The following is a 21,747-nucleotide window of genomic DNA, read 5'->3' as shown; positions in this document are numbered from 1 at the left end:
CCTGACCAGGATAAATGAGGACATAGCATGGCTCACTTCCCCTGCACATAAAGCGTCCACCCGCTATGTTTAAAAGTCTGCACTATATAGATTGCTTTACCAAAGTTTCCTTTACAGTGTAGAGAGACACTACATCTGTTGCATAGTGAAGGATCTTTTTATAGCTACATCAACCTAGAAAAATGTCATCCTTACTTTTGGATTTGAAATAACTAAAAATTAATTTGAATTAACCTTGCAAATGAACTTGGTATTGTGCCTTTACATTTTAGTTAATTTTGCACAGATTTTCTGATCTTGCAATATACGAGCACAAACTATTGATACTCACTTTGAGACCGGATTGACACTGGCTTCAACAATTGTTAAACACTTACAACATTTAATATTTTCTGGAAAATCTTGAATTCCTAAAAATATATTGAAAGAAGCATTATACAAACATGAAAAAAATGAACAGCTTGTTTTCTTCATAATTAGTCCATTTGATATTTTTTACTGCTAATGCAGGATGCAACTATAAATTCTATTCAGAATTTAGCAATAAATTTAAAAATATATAGGTAATATTACAATTTACAGCTAATACTTAAGCGTCAAATAAATATATCACAACAGATAATATATCTTGAAATACAAAAATCCTGCTTTAATTATTTATATGATTTTCTACAGTTACAGACTGAAATCCCTTGTACTAACGAGCAGTTGTGCCTCTTCTGAACTGCCCACCTATTCCTTCTTAGTCTCCCTTTCTTCCCTGGACTGCACACATATAATCCAGAAAGTATCTGTTTATACTGATAACAACATTGTCCAGAGTGCCTAGTTTTCAGTTTCAAAAGAAAGGCACTTGAGCACACCCATGCAAGGATTTTTAGGCTTGTGATTATGTAAATGTACCTTGAAAAAGCACATCTAGTTAGTCACTAGCAATGGCAATACTGGTAGCTGTTCACCTGCAGCTTTATGTGCTTGTAAATATTAACACATCCTGACCCCAAAGGGGCCAGAACCCCTACGCCATCCGGAAACGGGCCACGGCAGCACACGGAGACATGCCGCCCCATGGCCGCCCCACGCCTGTTTCTAGTGCCCAGCAGGCGCAGCTCCACTACGCCGGCGCAGTGACCTGCCTTCAGCAGACTAACATACGAGGACTTACAAATGGTAGGTACCTACAGAGACCTTTTAGAAGTGCCAGGCAGGAAATTATTACATTGACCAGAAAAATGCAAACTTTTGTAGACCAGAAGTTACTGCGGTTTACATAGCCATTGCAATTCTKTAGAATAGGTGTTCTTTTGATCTCTTACCATTTTTACTGATATCAAGTTCTCTGAGATTAACTAAGCTAGCAATAGTGGTTGGCAGACTTGAAAGGTCATTGTCAGGTATGCTGAGTTTGCGTAAAGCTTGACAGTTGAACAGTTGCTGTAATACAAAAAAAGACTTCATAGCATTTCCAGGAAAAGTCAATTTCATTATTTATACACAAAAGCAATCTATAATGTAAGATTATCTTTACTGCATAAAAATACAACAATAAAAAAGAAAAATTTAATGATATTATTATAGTAGATTTTCTAAAAGGCTAAACAGTATTTTAAACTAGAATAATACGAACCACAAGAATAACCAGCACAGTTGATTGGTTGTTGAACAGTTCAAAAAATGTGGAGTTTTCTGTCAAAAACTGCATACGTACTATAATTTGCATTTTGTAGGAACATGCTATTTCATGAAATGTGTCATATAAAAAAAGAATTTTTAGTGGTTTGTAGTAAGTCAAAATATTTGTTTGCATAAATTAATCTAATTGTTTATTAGATTTTAGTTATTTCCTCACTCTACACAGACAAAATTTGCTGCCTTCAAGAAACAAAATATTATGACAATATCAAAATGAGACATTCTCTATATCCTCCTAAAATTCTGGACTCCGAATTCCAGTATTTCACTCTAATTCAAGATTTCCAAAATGTCTAATTCAATTTGCTGCTAATTGAAGCGCAGGGCGTGAGCGCGGGCGGGCAGGCGCCGGCGSCTGCCCGCTCTGCAGCTCCTGGCGCGGCCCCGTGCCGTTCCAGCCACCCGGGCTCTGCAGCGTGGCTCCGCGCGCCGGCCCCGCGGCTGCGGCTGGACGTCACTCAGCAGCCCAGGCCTGCCTGAGAACACCAGTCCGTGCCATGGCCTTAAACAGCCCTATGGGCCCCAGGGAAGAACGCCTTCCCTTTACAGGCGTCAAGAAGGTGCTCTTCAAGTACCAGTGCTATGTTTAGGGCAGACTTTTTTTGTTCATTCAGACTTCAGGAGCAGCTTAAAGTCTCTATACTCCCTGGCAGGATATTTAGTAATGTTTTATCATTCAATTGCCCACTGAATGAAATAAAGAGATCACCCAAGTATCTACAGAAAATGATACAAATGGCAAGTAATGTACTGCCATAAACTTTAAATCACGGTTTCTCTCGGGACAGGTGACCACCTTAGAAATACGAGAGAACAACTTCCAGGCAGGGGTCTGCAGTTCCTTGCTCATGTACAGCAACAGCCAGGGTTCCTGCACACCCTGAAAAGCCAAACTCCCTCATTCAAGGACAATGATAATTAAGAGAAATCACTCTCAACAGAGGCTGCAGAACTAGTGAAGATGATAAAAACTTACTCTCTTTGGGAAAATATATTCCTTCTGGAGAGATTTTATGATGTACTTTTTTATCAACAATAATAGAAGAGTGGCAATACAGATATATCAGTTACATATGCCCAAGACTATTCATAATTTTTAGCCAATGGATTTTCAAAGGTATCTTTCTCAATTTCTAGTGCTTTATGGCCTTGCCATCAGGATTTTCATGTAATCAACATACTGTATATTCAAGTACTATTTTTATTCCTATTAGCCCGGGGATCAAGTGGAACTAACGATGCTGTGATTTAAGTTATAACAACGGACTATTACTAGTGTGTGGGCACGTACAAATACAGGTTGACTGATTCCAGGGCCATTAGAAAATATTATTAAAACCTCAGTCCTTGGCTTTCCGTAGGTTTAGCTGTGAAGCAGACTGCCTATTGCAGCTGAGGAATGGGAGGTCAGGATCACAAACACGCCGCACTCCCGGCCCTGCAGAACACCAACACCCTCTGCTTTCAGCAGCTTCAGAAACCAGCCAATTCASTTGATGGAGATTACAGCTCAAACCTCAAATGAAATACAAAGGAACTTAAGAGTTGATTTAAAATACTCACAGCTGATGTAAGTGAGCTCTACACCAGTGCCTGCCGCAGTGCCGCTACACGCTGCCTGTAGGGTTGTTTCGKCGAGACCCTTAAGCCCTGGGTGACCCTCTATCTCTGACCACAGGAGCCTATTTAGCATCACTGACACCCGTTTTCCCTACTCACTCCACAGCAAAAGACAGGAGTGGCTATTTCTAGAATTTATCATTAGAGAGATGGATTCTCCACAAGTCATTAACAAGTAAATTAATTTTCTCCATCACATTAGTGCTGATTTTACTTAACATTTATAAGGGAAATATTCTTCTGCTGGGAAGAACTTTCATTTATGCCATAGAAATATAAATTACATGTTACACACATCAGATGTGTCATACACATTTCATTCCTGCTTACCAATTACTTTATTTAAATTTTTTTTTTTAAGAGTCAATGACACTCACTGGACTGTGGGGTGCACTTATGGGACACATAGGGATGTACTTGCTGCAGCAGCTCATAATAATGAAGTCAAAAGCCAAAGAGAGAAGAGTCTTGGCTACGCTTAAGTGAAAATATACAATTACAGAACTATTCTAAACCTCTAAGAAAAAGGCAATGAATTTGAAATTAGGACCTAGAAATCCTGCTCCATTGAGATAACAAAAAAAATACATCACAAGGCACAAAATGTAAGGTGAAGATTCAAAAAAGACAGGCAGAATTAGTTTAATACCTCAGAAACATCAGGCCTGCAAAATAACTTACTCATTTCAAGAGTACCAGGCAGCAAGTAATACTACAATACTACCTTATGAGTAACTTCAGAGATATTTGTTAAATACAAAATAAAACCTGGCATAGACAAATTTTCTCCAGAAGCAATTGTTTGAGCTCACTTACAGAGAAAAGCTCTGCTTTAGGTAGACTGCTATGAGAAATAAAGAGATAATGTTAGGGATTATAATGTCATTTTAGTAAATTATGGCATTCTCTCACCTAGAATATTAATTAAATATCAGAAAGAAGAAAGTCTGCAGACAAGTAGGAAAAATTATTTTAGGCAGAAAATTTAAGAATGAAATCACTTGGATTGTTGCCTTTAAGGTAATGATTAATAAGTGAGAATAGGCTTAAGATATTAAAAGTTATGAATTGTATAAAGGAGGCATATTTTACTCTCCCAGTAAGCTTCTCTTAAACAACATGTAAAACAACATTATTTACATAATCATAGACTCGATTTAAAGGATTTTTCAATACATAGCATTAGCTTCAAAACAGTACTTATAAACAATGAAAAATGAGATAAAAGCATAGAAATAATCCAATTTACTCAAATGCCTCCAAACTATTTTTTATTTGTTGCTTAATTTCCAAGTGACATACACAACCCAGGCAATATCAAAACCCAATGTAAGTGTTTGCTCACATTTGAGCTGGGACCTCGGCAGTGGTAGCTATCGCTTTCACCTCAACTTCATACCACTGGTCTCTTTACCTTGCACTCTGTTTTTCACACGCAATTGYGGTATGTTCCTCCATCCTGAATCTTGATATATTTGTCTTATAATACGCACTACAATTAACTCTAAGTACCATAATGGTACATACTTTGTACCATTGAAATCTGAGATAAATTTAACAGCAACCCTCAGCTAAACTGGAGACTTACATATCCTTCTGTAATATTCTTCAGTAGCATAATTAAAACATGCAAAGTTAACCAGTTTATAATTAAAAGCAAAACAGCCCTGAAGGCATTCATTAACCTTGAAATCAAGGCTAAACCAACTCCACATTACTTTTCTGTCTTTTCTAGAACTAGGAGAAATATGTCACTTTTCTGTATCATTTCCTTTGACCCCTGAAGACCTGACAACTATACTGCTGTAAGAGAAACTACTGATGGGGTTACATTCTTCAGCAATGAACCATCACATCTGACTACAGGAACATCATGTAAGGAAAAAAGCACATTTTCTACACTTGTAAATAGAATTTGTGTAAAATTTCTGTGTAATGCAMATAAGTATGTTGAAAGATGAGAAAAAATGATTACAGTAGAATGATGTTTAATTAAAAGACTTGTAAGCATCTTTCATTACCATTAAGAAAAATTAAATTAAGAATGGATTACATCAAGCTTAATTATGTACTGTAGCAGGCACCTACTGTTAATTATTTCTTCCTCTACATTGCCCTCTTTTGCTTCTGGAGCACTTAAGCATACATAAATTTTTTATTTTTTACAGCAGCATTAAACACAAGAAGACCAAATCTGAAGATTCCAGGCAGAGCATTTTACACAGGAAGTGTAACCTCAGTGCAGGACTTCAACACCACGCCAAAATGCTTATCATTAAGCAAAAGTTACTCAAGCGCTACTGGCATTTCTCCTACAAGGAGAAACCTGTAGGAGAAATAACAACTGCTTACAATAAACTGTAAGCAGTTTATACTTGCAGAGTTTGCTTTCAAAAGCATCACTACAGATGATCCAAATTTGTGATAATGTGCCCCATATTTTAGTGTCCTCTGGATCTCTCAAAGTACTGAATATCTTTAACTGCTTCCTGTGTAAAGTACCTCCTTTCAACAAGGACTTCAGTCAGCRTCCTCAGTTCTTGTTTTATGAAACAAAGAGTGGATGCCCTACTCCTCCCCAAGCTGCACAATGTGCAAGAACAGCATCTCTGCTGTTTGACTTCTCCAGAGACTGCAGAAAATAAATGAGAAGAAATGTAGCTTCTACAGCTAACAGCCACACCTCTGGCAGCCACAGCTGCCCATGGCAAGCAGACCACCCGTGCAAGMCTAAGTGCAATTTCATTGTTAAAGAACACTTTGCTCGTGTCTTCTTTATGCCAACATTTGACTTTGCTTTGACTTCAGCATTAAAGGAAGGACAATAATTACCTTAGGTAGCTCTTCGATTTGATTGGCATCTAGATAAAGCTCCTCTAACGTCCGTTCAAAATTAAAAACCTCTTTTGGCACCTGCTGTAGGCCACAGTGTGAGTAATCTAACACGGAGACGATCTCCTCCTCACCACGAAAACACCGGCATGGCACTAGGCGGCCAATAATTTTCCTTTTGGTTGTCATCTCCAGACAGCGCACTGAAGGAGAAGTGGGGAAAAAAAGAAAAAAAGAACTTTCTGAAACCATCAATATGCATATAATTATTCATTTAGAATTATTATCAAGACTGTAATTCATTCAGTGTATTTTTTCTAAGGGATATCTGTAATTCACATTGTGTGTGTCCTAATCAGCTCTTAAACAAGACAAAGTGGAAGTTTCCCAGTCTAAAAAGCCACCGCAACCCATTATCCGCTCTGCCTGCTGCCCTGGGACAGACACACAATTGCAGTGTTCCTTAATGCCGAAACCAGCCCGTAAGCCCTGCACATATGAACATGAGGAAACGGCAGGAAACGGCAACTCCTGCACTCCATGTTTTGATCCGTTTCAGAGTTCGGACTGCGAGTCAAGGAAGGGGATCAGTCAAGGGAGTCACTTAAGGTCTGACAGATGCACAGCAATACTAGACAGTTCTGTCTGAAATCAGAGTTCCTTCGTACTCCGGAGTTATAGCTAGGATATATTTTCTGCCTTTTGACCAAATACACGCAGARGAAGTAAGCTCAGGGCTCAAAACTAGAAAGAAACCCAAAACTGGACAGTTTACCCATCATTCCTGCTTATCTGACTTTCAGTCAGAGTAATACAAGAGATTTTGCAGTTTTTCTGTAACAAAAAATAATGCGGAAATGTCACCAGACTGTTCTATACCTTCTCTCGCAAATGTCAAATTCTACAAATCTGCCTTGCAAACACAACACGTACGAGCACATTTAATTTGTCTTAGTAACAGGTTATATAGTTGCATCTTACCCTTTTTCAGCTCARTGAAACCACTGAACTAACTACTCTCAAATTGACAGAACACTCATTAAGTAGATTTTCTACATGTTAAGCATTTTCCAAACAATACTGACATTTTTAGAAACTATGTTACCCTGATTATAGATAAATCAAGCTATTCTGAAACATACTACCAAAACCAGGAAGGRCTAAATCTTCATCTTCCATTTTCTAACCCATATATAAGGTCTTATGAGATACATTTATGAGAAAATGCACAAAATCAGTAATGCGATGCTCAGCTGGATTGTCTTCTGGAGGATACCAGTGAGAAAGCAACTTTATATTCATTCAAAATACCAGTGAAGAAAAATAAAGTCATGTAATCTTTCTTAACAAAATAGCACAGTTTATAGTTCTTAGGATTGAACTGTGCCTTCCCTTTGCATTCAGGCCAATTAACAACAACCACAGTCTCAAATGCAAGAAATCCAGTTTCACAAAGTGTAATGAAGAGAAAGGAGCAATTCCTTATGCCGGGCAACTCCCAATACAGTGAGCTGAGTGACGCTTGTATCAGTGAGGWGAGATCAGTTAAATTGCAAAATCCATCATTTGACTGAAATGTAAATGTTAAAATCTAACATTTTTTGATTGGCTGAATCATGCCCTGCTTAGGATTCTCTATGATTTTTGTCTAGGGAATCAACTGGTATTTCAGAGGTAAATAAAACATTCAAATATTTTATTTCCTTGTTTAAATTTTATTAGCGCTTGCTTCTGGCAATCCCAATGAGATTAACATATCAATACTGTCAGAACAAATAGTGGTTTTCATTTTTCATGTGCTCAAAATATGAAGAATAGCAAAAAGCTGAACTGAACGCCAGTGAAACCCCAGTGCAGCTGGTTTTTCATTTGGCAGMGCCAACGAGAGTCTTCCCGTTGACTGATTTTGGCTTAAGGGCAAAACCTAAACAGAACAAGAGGTAATTTTGTAATTCAGCTTGACCAGACGCCAGGTTTGTGCATGTAACATAAAAGTCACATCTTAATTGAAGTCAGTGGATATACTGAAAACATTCTCACAATGCAATGTACATAAACTTGCAAAAAATGTAAAAATGGCACAATTCATTTACCTGCCATTAAGTCACAAATCATAAGAGTTTTAAGAACCATTAACAATTGTTTTTAACTCTTCACTATGGAACTGAGAAATAAAACCAATCACCCAGCAAAATCCTGAGCATGCAACGTGCCACTCAAATTTACTCTATTTACAGGTAAACCTCCAGTTTACTATTCTCTAAGCTCCTTACACTAGGAACCCTATCTCCAAGCTCACACACAGCACTGAGGCTCCAGTCTGGCTTCTTGATCGGCGCTCAGAACTTCCTGTGACAGAAGCCATTCCCCTTCCCTTCCCCTGGAAACAAGCTTTTTTACGATTCATTCTGCATGTCCCCAGAAAACTTCAAAAGGTTTCGGCCAGTCTCAAACCAATTTGGCAGGGAATAACTCTGTCAGACATTTTGGTGTATGCCACGCAACCAACCTTTCTGCCGTCATGAAATCTATACATGACTTAGGGCTTCCCTCCTTAAAACTGCTCAGTTTGCATCACATTCCACCCAATTTCAGGACCCCCCTCAAGAGCTGCCAACTTCAGCGAGCGCTCACAGCTGGGAGGCAGCGAGCGACAGAGGCCGAGCAACGTCAGAAGTGCAGACAGACCCTGCCAAGAGCAGCGAGGCTGCACAAGGGGCCGGGGGGAAGAGATGCAGGGGGACAAAATCTCAGCAGACCTAAACTGCACAAGCACTGATCACCACAAGGGTCTCATGAGAAAAACGAACCCGGTTATCAAGACGCCAAGYCTCTTTGCATTCAAGCAGAGGAAGCAGCATTTACCACTGAACGTTTCAAACCTTGACACAGAACAACTAAATGTCCTTGGAATGTCCAATTATTTCTGGCTTTTCAAGACATTTGAATATATTAAACAATGGAGTTCTTCAAGAACTACTCAGAAAGCAGTAGTCCCAAAGGCACTCTGAAGCACTTAGCCTGGCTTTTTTCTCCTCTACTCCACATTTACACATAAAATAAAACCAAACATTCCATTTTAGTAGAAAATCAGAACGATGGAAGACCGGAATAGTAGACAAGGTACAAGCAATAATGAAGTGATAAAACTGTACTAAAAATAGCACCACAAAAAGATTTTACTTTGCTTATGTAAACAAAACCACTTCCATTATTACAGCTGACTGCTTGCAAAAAAAGTTATCATTTCTTATTCAATTGAAAATTGTATTTTAAACTTTGAAAGAAAAAATGCAGAGACTAAACAATGATGGTTTAATTACTTTATCTTCTTCAAGAGATAAATCCTTGCTGCCATGATAAATAAAATTAACTCTGCAGGATTAATTGGTGATCTATTAGAAGTCTGACTTCAGAATTTTTTTTTTTTTTAATTTGCACAGGTTGATAATCTGTATCTAGAAGAATAACACTGGATTAAGTAAAGTATTTGAGCCTGAATTACGGTGAAGCATGAAGGTTTAGGGAGAAGCAGCAGTGTGATGCAGCTCCAGTGCACACACTGCTACCTACAAATACTTTTGGAAAGAACAGCATAAGAAAGCATGAACTTAAATTAAGAAATGTTCTTATGTGCGTTCACAGTGTTCTCTCAGTATTTACTCTGTGTAATTAAAAAGAAAACAAGCTAAGAAAAACACCAGAAAACATTTAAAAATCATCTGGAGTTTTTATGGTTCTGTACTTTCACTTTGGAAAGTATCAGCAAAGTGTTAAAGGAGCTGTGATATTACTGAAAGGAATAAAATTTCATAGCCTCTGGACTAATGGTAATTAAACTCTTTATTAATTTCAGTATTATTAATTCCAGTCTGGATTAATTCCAGTTTGGGTAATTACACTTTTCTTACCTACTTTTTATTCTTTCATAATTTTCATAAAGCTTTGCTTTTGCTCGGATAGTTGCGTAGGGTAAGAAGACTGCTACCCGAGATCAGTCGGAAGGAAGTCTCAGGGAAACAAAGTCAACAGAAAGTCAAGCACTGAATAGCTAGCTTTAATCACTACACTTAAATACTGATGCTTTCAAGAAGTCCCTGCAGGTGATGCACAATGTCCTCCTCCTACACAGGGTAATGCTTAATCCTTCTCCTTGTTCCCACTCAAGTGGCCCAACAACCACCACTGGGAAGAGCTGAACATCGGAGCTCACTGTCCACCCACAGCCCCACGTCCCGCACGGAAGGGCAGGCACCAGAAGGGATTTACACCAGCCGTTCAAAAAGGAAGAAGCCCCAAGGTGTCTGTTCAGTTCCACACGCAACACCGCTACCATTTCAGTGACGTTCTTCACAGCACGTGCAGACACACTCAGCAATCTGGAAAGCCACAAAATCGTTGCTGTTTTTTCTCCCATTTCTTTTTCCCCAAATGCAACTGAATTACAATGAAGTGTAAAATCTTTTTTTTCCTCCAGGACTCTGCTTAAGGAAATTCATTATCTTATGTAACAATTAACAGTAATTCTATATAACTGCATTTATAACTAAATTTAATGTACCATTATTCAAAAAGTCAGCATAACAAAATAAAAAGCAGACATACTTTTCCCAAATAAGATTTAAATTTATGTTTTAACCTGTACTGTAAATGCTTTTGAAAAAAAAGTCTTTCTTGAATTAAACAATCTATGACAGAAGCATAAATATAAACTTCTATTCATTAGCTTCAAACTAACATCTCATTATCATTATGTGCAATTTATTCTCTTGGGAACCAAAGCCTTAATCTAAACAGTGGTAGTTTTAAGGAAAATAATTAAAATAAAATCTCATCTCTTTTCAATTATGGATCTTTTGTTCTGTAAACCACTAAGTCCTGTTTCTCAGCAATCACAGCAGAAGATCTTCTCCTTACCGAATTAAACTCAGAAACAAAGAAATTGCTGCACAGCTCTCAGAACTTTGATTTAAAGAGGGAACAAAGTGGCTGCACAAATATAAAGCATTTTGAAAAAATGTATTTTGATATATCAAATCAAGAGTTGATCAGAAGCCAGGACCAAAGGACCCGTACCAAAGGTCCTGAGCCAGGACCCGTGCAGCCAGGTCTCAGCACGACTCAGTGCCCACCTACCTAGCCAGTCCTTTATCAACTCGCCTCGGAGGCTCCTCTGGGGGCCTGGCTGGAAGGTCTCGCGACAGCCACAAACACCTGCTGTCCTGCTCTCCCCTCATCCTCCAGTCACCCAGCTCCTTGTGGAAGCCACATCAGGTTGGTTAAGCACAATTCCCCCTCCAAAGTCTGTGCTGACTGTTCCCAGTCACTTTTTTTGTCCTTTGTGTGTAAATGGCTTCCAAGATTAATTGCTTGATCACCTTCCAGTTGCTTCAACCCCTCTAGTCCACTACACAGCCATGATTGATCATGGCTCTTAAGCCTACTCCTCTATAACCAGTCTCATAGATTCCTGTGTATTGACTAGCATCACAGAGTACGTGTTCAAAATAATCTGTATTTAGCTTTTTGAAGACTTTAAAGCCCTCAGAAAAAAATCAGGTGCAAAATAGAAGTAATTTTTAAGTACTGAAAATAATTTTAATTCTTAGAAGGAAACAATAATTTTTGATGTCTGGATTTCAAAGGGTCAAGCAGCATGTGGTGCTACGGGAAAAAAAGCTAAAGTTAAAATGTTACTGTAAAAAACTCCTTGTGTCCGTATAATCCATAGTATAAACTGGCTTTTTGCTTTCTGTTTCTCAAAGCATATCAATTACAGATTTAATTCTACTACCAAATAAGTTTTCAGTCCCACTCCTCTTCCTTTAAGCCTTTTCTAATATGTGTATTACCTGTTTCAGGGAAGTCTCAGCTCACCAGTGTATGGCCATACTCCATATACAGGCTGGATCAAACTCAATACTGTCCACTCCAAAAAAAAAAAACCCAAACAAAAACCCTCAAATCACAGAATCAGTCAGTCTGTGTTGTCTGACAAGATATTAACCATAAAAYTATCTGCTTCCTTGAAATCTCATTCAGAAAATCTCTTCAAGAAATTGTAAAGGTTAAATGATCTGGTACTGCCAGAAAGGTATTGTGAGACACTGTGAATAAAGAACGCAGAAGTCTGCAATGACAGCATTACAAAATGAATAATAACGGCAACATTTGCCAGGGCATTCAGAAAATATTAAACACATTCAAAGCAGCAGACAATCTGCTTCACTGAATTCCTTCTCATACATCACAGATACATGATGAATTTTCTGTTCCTTTTGTTCTTCTTTCCAAGCTTATGTTAATACATTAGCTCAGTGAGCTTTCTCTCAGCCTTAGAAATTATAAACGTATCAGTCACTACAACAAGCCCTGTTGGAGAGCGCAGTTCTGCCACACACCCTGACCAGAACCCCCAACACCTGCGAGCCCACGAAGACCCCAGCACTTGGAAGGTCCGGATTCCAAGCCCATCCAGCTGGGCACGTTCAGCAATTCCAGCCCAGGCTCCTTCAATCCGCTGCTGCAATCCTACCCCAAACCGGGACACAGCAGAGATGACTGATCCCCATTTGCAGGTACTATTTATCTTCCTGAGATCCTACCCTCTACAAAAAACGTATCTTGTTGAAGACTGGACCACTTCATTCTGGAAATTCCATAAAACACTTGTTCTGTGAAACAAACGCGTGCTCTGAAGCATCCAGCAAGATCTGTGCTTCTACAACTGCTCAGGATAAGGGACACACTTCTGACGTTCTGAAGGCAGCGGGAGTTCTCCCGTTTGTTACCCACAGTCAGAATTTCACATGGCATTTTATGTCGAAAAAATGTGATGATAAGGACCATGAATATCAAGTGGAACAAAGCTTTAGTACAGGGTTCAAATTAAAAAAAAAAAAAAAACTCTAATTTCATTCAGTCAGAAGACCTTTCCTCATCGGTATTCTCCCACCCGTAGATGGAAACACACACCTCTGCTCTCAGACATTTTAATTAATTTTGTGTGCTGTTCTAATGATTTACACGGTGTCCATTTTCAATCTAGGTCACTGAAATAATTACAGAATTCAAAAGCCCTCAGAGTCATCTTAATTTTCTATATAACTATTCTTAAAAAAAGACTTTAATTTAAATATTAAAGTAATTAAAGATCTTATATGTGCGCTCTGCCTTTTTCATCTAGCTTTTGTTGCTTAAATATGCTGCTCCTCTTATTATTATTTACATCTTTGAGGGAATGACTTCAGTAATGACTTACACGAATATCTGCTTGAGCTGTTATTCATGTCTGTCACATGTATAACTTTAGCGAGCATCTCCCTTGTGTTGTATTTTTTTTTTTAACTCAGCCAGGGTTTTTATTCACACCTATACTATCCCACTTCTGACATCAGAATTACAGTAAAATAGTACATCTTACATCACTAGTCACTTACTTTTCATCTTCCCCCAAGTTTCCAATACAGGTATGTAGTTCTGATGCAACTAAGCTTACTCCTTGCATGAAGTTCAGCATCTCTCTTCCCGCTGAATTGATCTGCTTCTTCCCCCTCCCTGGAGATATCCAAGTTGGGGAGAAGTATTAATGCCTTTGCAGAAGACCTAACAAGACTCGCTGAAAACAAGCACACAGTTTTGCTTATCTATGGCCAGCAAAACGCGTGTTAAATGGGCAGAGCTGCAAAGAAGGGGATGCAGAGGCGCAGAGCACGGCCATGCGGTGCTGTGCACAAAGGGCACAGTGTGGGCTGAGCGTGGGCAGCGAGGGCCCTGTGTTTAGGCAGGCATAAATCAATCTCAGCATTAGAAAAAGAATTAAAAATTCCAATTCTTTCCAAGAAAGGTCAAATTATTTGCAAGGCTCATATTAGTTAACTTTAAAGAAGAGAAAATGCACTACATGGTTTCAGATAAATGTCTCTCTGCATCTTTCTTTCCATCAGAAGTCTCTTTTTTTAAGCTACAGCTTTACATACTATGCTTAGAAGCAAAAACCATTCTACTGAAATTTCACTTGAAGCCAGATGAAGCAGAGTAAAAATGCACATTTCTTTTACATCTTGATCAGTAACTCAATGTTAGCTATTTAAATATTCAAATTATGTAAGCTGTACCTAGTATTTTTCAATAATTGTCTGTAATAAAAATAAGGAACTATGACCTTCTAAAAGCTATGTTACAATAGCAGACTTACAAGAACAATTCCACAGGTGAATCCGTCTGACTGAAAGGAGGGGTGCCGCAATGCCCAGCACATCCTTAACCAGAAACGGAATCTAATGCATGTGACTAATTCCTTCACTCTATTTTCAGTACAATATTCTCTATTCAAGCTGGTATTTAGATCTTCCTTATCCTACATCCAAGCACGAACAATCATATTTAAATTCTTCCTTTACCCTCCTGAAGAACTAAGGAAGTTGCATACGATTACTACAAAGTTTATTTTCACTATCTTTGCTGAAAGACTTATGGCCTCCTTTAGGACTGGACCATCAGGAAACCTGGGAAATGAGATAGTAACATTTGGGGCAGAATTAATATTACCAAGTTTCAGTCACTACTGAATGCTCGCATCTTAAAACAAAGGGCTGCATCCTTTTTTTTCCTACAAAGGTTTTCACTGATTTCAGTTCAAGTTTATTGTTTACCTTGCCTTGAAATTTCTAAGAGTAAGCTTCTGAGGAAATGTCTTTGGTCTTTATTTTAGATGCTGATGAGGCCAGAAACAAAGACAGTTTTGCAACAGCAAAAAAAAAAAAAAAAAAAAAAGGTTCTTACAGCCTATTTTTCTGTTTTCCCTAAAGATTATTTGTGTACAGCCCTATGGAAAATTCTGGGTTTGCTCAAATTTCTCTTATACAAGAGCTGATTATTTCAGTAATTAGTTGAATATTAGTAGCTCCACTTAGCCCATTCTTAAAATTAATAATTATGCTCTTAACTGTTAGAAATTACAAATCATTTTCATGGCCCACTGTGCAGATGTTTAAGCAGCAGAGGATTCCAGGAAGGAATCTTATTCCAGGAAGGCACCAAGAGAAACGGCCTTCCTCAGAACATGGCCTCCTTTTTTGATCTTCATGCATTTCAGTTTTTACTTGAAGTTATCCAAAAAAATATAGAAAATAGAATTTACCTACTAAATATGTTAAGTAAACAAGCTGAGTATGAGCTATATAATTTCCATTAAATCTGATTTTCTTCCTCTTCAGAGAAAAAGATCTTATAGAACACCCAATTATTTTTCAGTGGTTTACATCTCCATCCTTCTGCATTATTCCTGACAGATTAATCAGCTTAGCAGGAGCTTACTAAAGGAAAATAGTATTCATTATTGCTGACTTAGCAGAATGAAAGTTCCAGAGAATAATATATGTGACTTCAAATCACAGTTAGAAAATTAAGTTTTAATTACAAGTGATTTAATTACTTGTGAAAACCATGACTTAGAGTGAAAACTCAGTTTCCACAAGAATCCAGAAAGTCCTGCTAAGGGGCAAGGGCCCTTTCCCCTCCTTCCTCTTCGCACTACCTTCACAGAATCACCGAACGCTTAAGGTTGGAAGGAACCTCAGAGGTCACCTAGTCCAACCCCCTGCACACACAGGGACAGCCAGAGCACGGGGCACAGGCTGCATCCAAGGGGGTTTGGAAGATCTCCAGAGAAGGAGAAGGAGCCTCCACAGCCTCTCTGGGCAGCCTGTGCCAGGGCTCTGCCACCCTCACTGTCAAGAGATTTTTCCTTAAGTTCCTGTGGAACTTTTGGTGCTTCAGTTTGGGGTYGTTTCCTCTAGTCCTATTGCTGGCCACCACCGAAAAGAGGTAGCCACCACTGTACCTTGCACAGCATGTGCATCAGAGGGTCATTGTAACTCTATTTCTGCTGCCTTAAGACTTTTGAGGCAGATATTATTGAGCTCCAAAATAGGAAGAGATGAAGTGGATTTTCCACATGTTGTATGACAYGAATTTATATAGCCACAGTCCCCAAGCATGGTTACATCTGAAGTACATAAAATAAAATGCTTAGAAACTGTCACGTTACAAGCTCACCATACTAAATCTTTACATCATCACAAATCTTTTTTCAATCTCTTCTTCCTTTTTCTAGAAGCTTTTTCCTTTTTCAAAAATAGAAACTTGTCAATCATAGGAAAAATACAGTTCTGACTGCCAAAAAGCTACCTTAGCTTTTTGTCAGTCTTAGATGTCTGTGAAATTCTATCTTTAGACACTTTCTATCCCTTAACATAACCGATATTGCTAATACTCCCTGGTTTATCTTCATTAGGTGCTCTATAAACCACAGTCCAAAAAGTGTGTCTGCACTTTGGGACACTGACTTTGCCCCAGTTTTGTAACAGAATGAAATCCGTGATCCTCTCTGCTCCACCTGCTGCTTCCTGACCTTYGTTTAAAAAAAAAAAAAGGTAGGCCCCTTCACTTGCAGGGCTCSCATTACACGCAGCTCATCAGGCGCTCCAGTTGCCATTACAGCACTGGTAGTGCYCGGCTTCTCCTCGACCTTTCATTCAAACTGCCCCTGCTCTGGACAGCCTACAACAGCCATGTTGTTCCTACCACCCACCCTGCTACTCCACGTACTGCCATCCTCAGCCTTCCTTTGATATCTTGTTTTGATCCCTGAAACTACCTCATCACAGTTGGCTGCTGCACGACGGCTCTGTCCACAGTCCTCCATCACTGGTTGTCCTAGCTCTACTCATGCGGTTACTAACTCTTTTGAATGAAATGTCAAAATAATGCTTTTTGTCTGATCTCTCTTTCTGATCTTCCCTCTTTTCCGATCATCCCCTGGTGAGTTTCAGTAATTGTTATAAACTGTTTCCCAACAGCAACCTGTCTAATTCAGCCCTTCCTCCTCTTCCAGTCCCCTATAAGGGGCATCTTCTGATCTGCCTGAGCTGGATAGGATGAGTGATTGACTCTCCTTCATACATCCCCTTTGGCCCTTCTCATTCCAGCCATATCCAATTTCCAAATYCCTCTCCTGAATCTACTCTTCTCCCTCGCCCCCATCACCATCTTGCTTTTAAATTATAGAGTACAGTTATTCTCGATAATCAAACTGTTTTTCTCTACCACTTTATTATTCCTTTCTATGAGCTCCTAGATAAAACGCATCTACAACTTAATTATATAAATTTGTTCCCAAGTACCTTTCAGTAATTGCTTACTCACAGCTAAAACTTATCCTTCTTCATTTTCCCTTTTCTCCTTTTCTTTATAAAGATCCATAATATCAGTAAGAGAAAAATGAAATCATTTCTTCCCCTTGAACTCCTGTATCTTTTATTCTATCCTCCTACCTGGCTAGAGATGCACCAATGCTCATCATTTGTTTCACCATAAGCATCAATGCTATTCATCTGTGCTCTTAATATACTTGGATATATCCACACATCAGATTATCAAAATGTAAGACCGTACAGATACATAAACATCAGCACAACTGCAGTGTTAAAAACCTATTTCCCACCAGTATCCATCAAAATTGGTGATCTGAATATCAAAATGCATTTGTCATCTAAGCAGACATTTACCTCTATAAATACCTCACCACCTATGAACACCCGAGTGCAACTCCCCTGTACCTCAATGCATAAATGCAGTTGCCATGATTCCCTCTTGCAGATTTTTAAGCAGAATCGAGTAACTAAATCTGAACGGTGCCGCTTTCCCCCAGCAGCAGCTGGTCCCTCATGAGCGTGGCGTTGTGAAGTACTGACCAAGCACGCGCACACCCTGGTCTAAAGCCCTCTATGCCTCAGGGGAACTGCTTATTTCTTCTTCACAGCTTAAATGATATTTATACCAGTGAAAAGCTCCCTTCATTTCACAGTGAGGACTACATTAGATAATTACAGAACTAGGAATCTTTAATATGAATTCACAAGAATCATCTGCAAAGAGCCTTCTCTTCTTCTCCAACCACATGGATCTCTCTTTAAAAGTTTCAAATTCCACAGCGGGGGTGAAGCTACCCTAAAGAGAGGCCTAAACAAGAAAGCGCATCAAAGGAAACACAAAKCAATGCAAAAATGATGCCCGACTCAGAAAAAGCTAATTTTGCTATGACAACTGTCTTCACAAATTTACTGCTTTTTTCATGAGTAAACTATATCAGTTTATTAAGCACATACAAAGAATACTGAAGACTTCAAAAGGATACTACAAGTAACTAGCGAAGGGAGATCTCCTCCAGTTGCTCATCAGAAAGCACAAACAAAATGAAAATTTGAACACTGTCATATACTGGACTGCTAAATGTTTTGTTACAATCCACTTCCATCTTCCTAAGAAGAACGGTGGGTGGCATCTTCTCACTTTCATGCAGTACCTCTGCTTTTCATGCCTAAGTCTCTCCCGCAGTTTCCTCCATTTGCTGTTTGAACAGGTTTTGCCACCATCAGGCACCTCGTCMTCCTGAGATGAAGTGAGAAGGGATTCACTGACCACACCAAATCCTCCCCTTGCCTTGTGAGAAGCAAGGGTAGGGACGGGGCTCTCTGCGAGCCCTGCAGCCGGGGACCTGCTGCAGCCCTGTGTGCACCTGCCAGCCCTGGCACCCTGCGCTCGGGCCGGGTTCTGCGTGCGCCCGCGCGGGCACCGTGGGTAACACGCGGCCCCTGGGCACGGGCAGGCGCGAGCGAGAGCGCGACGGCAGCCGTTCAGCTTCCCAAGAAATGCAGAGAGGAGCAGACCTTGCCTTTAGCCACCATGCGGGGAAAAAAAAGCTACCAGACCTTTTACTTCAAAYGGTTCCAAACAAATAAAGAATAGAAAATACAGTTAGGGGTATGAGCAGCAGAAGAAATCTATCTTAGCATGCAACTTACTCCACCTCAAATTAAGTGTCTGCAATAGACAAATTAAGAGTCTGAAATACACGGGAGAAATAACCCAGTCTTTCCAAAGCAGAGCACTGAAAAAGAACTGCAATTCTAATGGTTTTCATCAGCAGAGGGCTCTAGGACTACGTTTTCTTAAGCATTATGTTCCCTCCCATGATTAATCTGTCCCAGTTTTTTTTTAGTCAATTAACATGCTGTTCTTATGGTACAAATGTTCTCTCTCTCAAAAAAAAAAAAAAAAAAAACGAAAAGAACGCTCTCACAGCTGAGCTGTCAACCACTGAATTCGCTACATTGGAATGTCAGGTTTCTAGCGGTCCTGGAGATTGTAAAGCATAATCAGAACTTTAATACCCAATTATGCAATCTTAGCAATACTTCTCTGTAGAGAATTTTATTACTTTCATTGGAAACTGGGATTATTCACCAGCACTGAAGGTAACTGTTTCACTCAGTGATGACAAAGATGTGATTCTTAACAGTGGGGAGATTCATCACATGATGAGAAATTGCAGGTGTGTGTGTATCATCGAGAAGATTCAAGCACTTAGGTATGTTCTCTCCAGTCAGCAACACCGATCTTCTGTGTTTTGTAGCATTTCCCTTGGTTATTCATGTTCTTGTTTAGCTCATAACTGAACTGATAAGCTACTTACTCTTAGGAAATGCAAAGACTCTCCTTGTCTCAGCTAACCAGGCAGGTGCTCTTCAAAGGTGGAGCGGTTGGACAGACACAGCACCTCTGAGCAAGCACAGGGGATGCTGAAGGCTCAAACTAACTCCTCACAGCTTGAAACAAGGCCAAAAAAATGTGGGTCAAGCACTAAGAAAGAAAGTAGCATCACCCACCTGGTAAATTAAGTCTTAGCTGTATGGAAATATTTATAACCTTTTGGCAACAAATCAAATACACACACGCAACCTCCAGTACTGTGCAATCTGCTCCAGTGACAAAAAGTCTAAAAAGCTTGGCCTGGAGGCATAGCTGTAAACTGGAGCAAAACGAAACACAGAAATTGCTGTCTTTGATTAAATTAGAAAAACTATGCTTTTTTTATGAAAATGTTTTCTCAACTGCGTATCAACAATTATATTATTTGGACAATTACAGGCCAATGGAAAAGGCCAACTGATGCAAGTATTGCATTACTGAAGAACAAAACTGAAAAGAGATGTTCCAAATGCCTAAATTACAGCTATGCCATATCATTTGCAACAATACTGTAATGGTGTTAAAATACATTCTTAAGCCAATTTAGTATGTTCAGATCAATTCTTTCAGGAACAGTCAAGATACCATGCCATGTGCTTCAGAAGACAACACTTAACTGATGCATTTTGTTAAGATATAACTAATGCCTGAACATTTGATACATCTTTTTTTTCCTAATGAAACTCAATAATCTCTATTTTCTAGACTTGCAGCATAACTAAAACAATCAGGAATGTCCCCGAGAAGTTTATATCGTCTAGACAGTTTGTGATTTCATCATTTTTCACTCCTCTTTCAAGTAATTTCAGCAATATTTCTAAAATTAAGAGAAAATCATACCTTAATGAATTGTTCAACCTGTGCAGCCTGGCAGAACACAATCTGTAATAGCTACTCAAGTGTTCTTCTGYATTTGTCATTTTTATGTTGGTATTGTCTCAAACTCATGACACACTAATGCTTATTTACATTTACGTATTTAACTCCTACTGAAAACCCTGGCATTTAACTACTTAAAATTCGCCAACCATAAAACACATTTCTGCTATCCCGGATTTTGGAATGAAATCCCCCACGCTGGCTGTCAGGTGGGTGTAGGTCATTCTACACTGACACAGCAGCAAACAGCAGAAAATGCATGAAGTTTTCAGCCTAACCTTAGCTGTCCCTACCCAGAGCTCACAAAGGTGACTCCCCCATGCTCGGGGAGCAGTGTCACCAACAGAGGCTGCTACTCGTTCTACAAATAACCCTGGGTCTGCAAAACTAGATKTGTGTTTCTTAATGCTTTACTGAAAGGTAAGCATCAGTTCAAGATCAACCACCATAACATAAGCATTTTAAAAATATATTTTGCTGTTAAGCATTTCCAAAAGAAAGCCATGAAGATTAAAAACTTGAACATTTGAAACAACTGTTATGGAATTGATTTGGACATGTATCCCAGACCTCTGACACTCCCTGGCAATGTAGACTCCCACAGGAAGATCTGTTTACACAAAACGTAGCATTTTTAAAGCAGTTTTAAAAGGAGAGAGCTGCAACATACCCCTCTACGTGAATGGGAATCTGCAACCTGACAACCTCAGTCCAATTAATTAATTCATGAACTTACGTTTCACTCATTAAATAAAAGCTACCTGTTGAAAACCTCTCCTCTGTACACAKTTTGACTACACCATTCTGAATTACACTCTAGAAATACTTGGTTGACAACTATGAAAAACTATAAAAACTGAAAACATCTGCATGATGTTTTGTCACATTTCACTCTCCACATGGATTCTCTTTATAAGACACAAAAGACAATGGAAATTATTGCTATATGATGTGGATAACCACATTTAAAAAAAATGAAATCCCTCCAAAGTCCATAACACAGGCAAAAACATCCTATCAGGACAGGATCAATCCAAGAGAAATAATCTTTGCAACAATTTGATTGCCTTTATACATTGCTAAGCACAGTTATCTTTAAACTGTTACCAGATGATGTGAGGGAAAAAGAAC

The 21,747-nt window shown here is 39.0% G+C and overlaps 1 protein-coding gene across 1 annotated transcript in view; it reads right to left on the bottom strand.

The window, feature by feature from the left end:
* The window catches only part of LRRC7 (leucine rich repeat containing 7), a 95,855-nt gene that overhangs the window by 59,554 nt on the left and 14,554 nt on the right, over positions 1–21,747 (bottom strand). The window contains exons 2-4 of the mRNA XM_026037186.1: positions 6,145–6,347; positions 1,317–1,434; positions 332–410 (exon numbers count right to left, since the gene is read on the bottom strand). Of these exons, the coding sequence (XP_025892971.1) occupies positions 332–410; positions 1,317–1,434; positions 6,145–6,333 (386 nt within the window). The 5' untranslated portion in view covers positions 6,334–6,347. The remainder of the gene's footprint in view (positions 1–331; positions 411–1,316; positions 1,435–6,144; positions 6,348–21,747) is intronic.

The sequence above is a fragment of the Nothoprocta perdicaria genome, unplaced genomic scaffold, assembly GCF_003342845.1.
Source record: "Nothoprocta perdicaria isolate Ctin4 unplaced genomic scaffold, notPer1 scaffold_191, whole genome shotgun sequence".
In the NCBI taxonomy this organism is placed as follows: Eukaryota; Metazoa; Chordata; class Aves; order Tinamiformes; family Tinamidae; genus Nothoprocta; species Nothoprocta perdicaria.
Note: the sequence above shows the minus strand (reverse complement) of the source record. Positions and strands in the feature narration are given on the sequence as shown.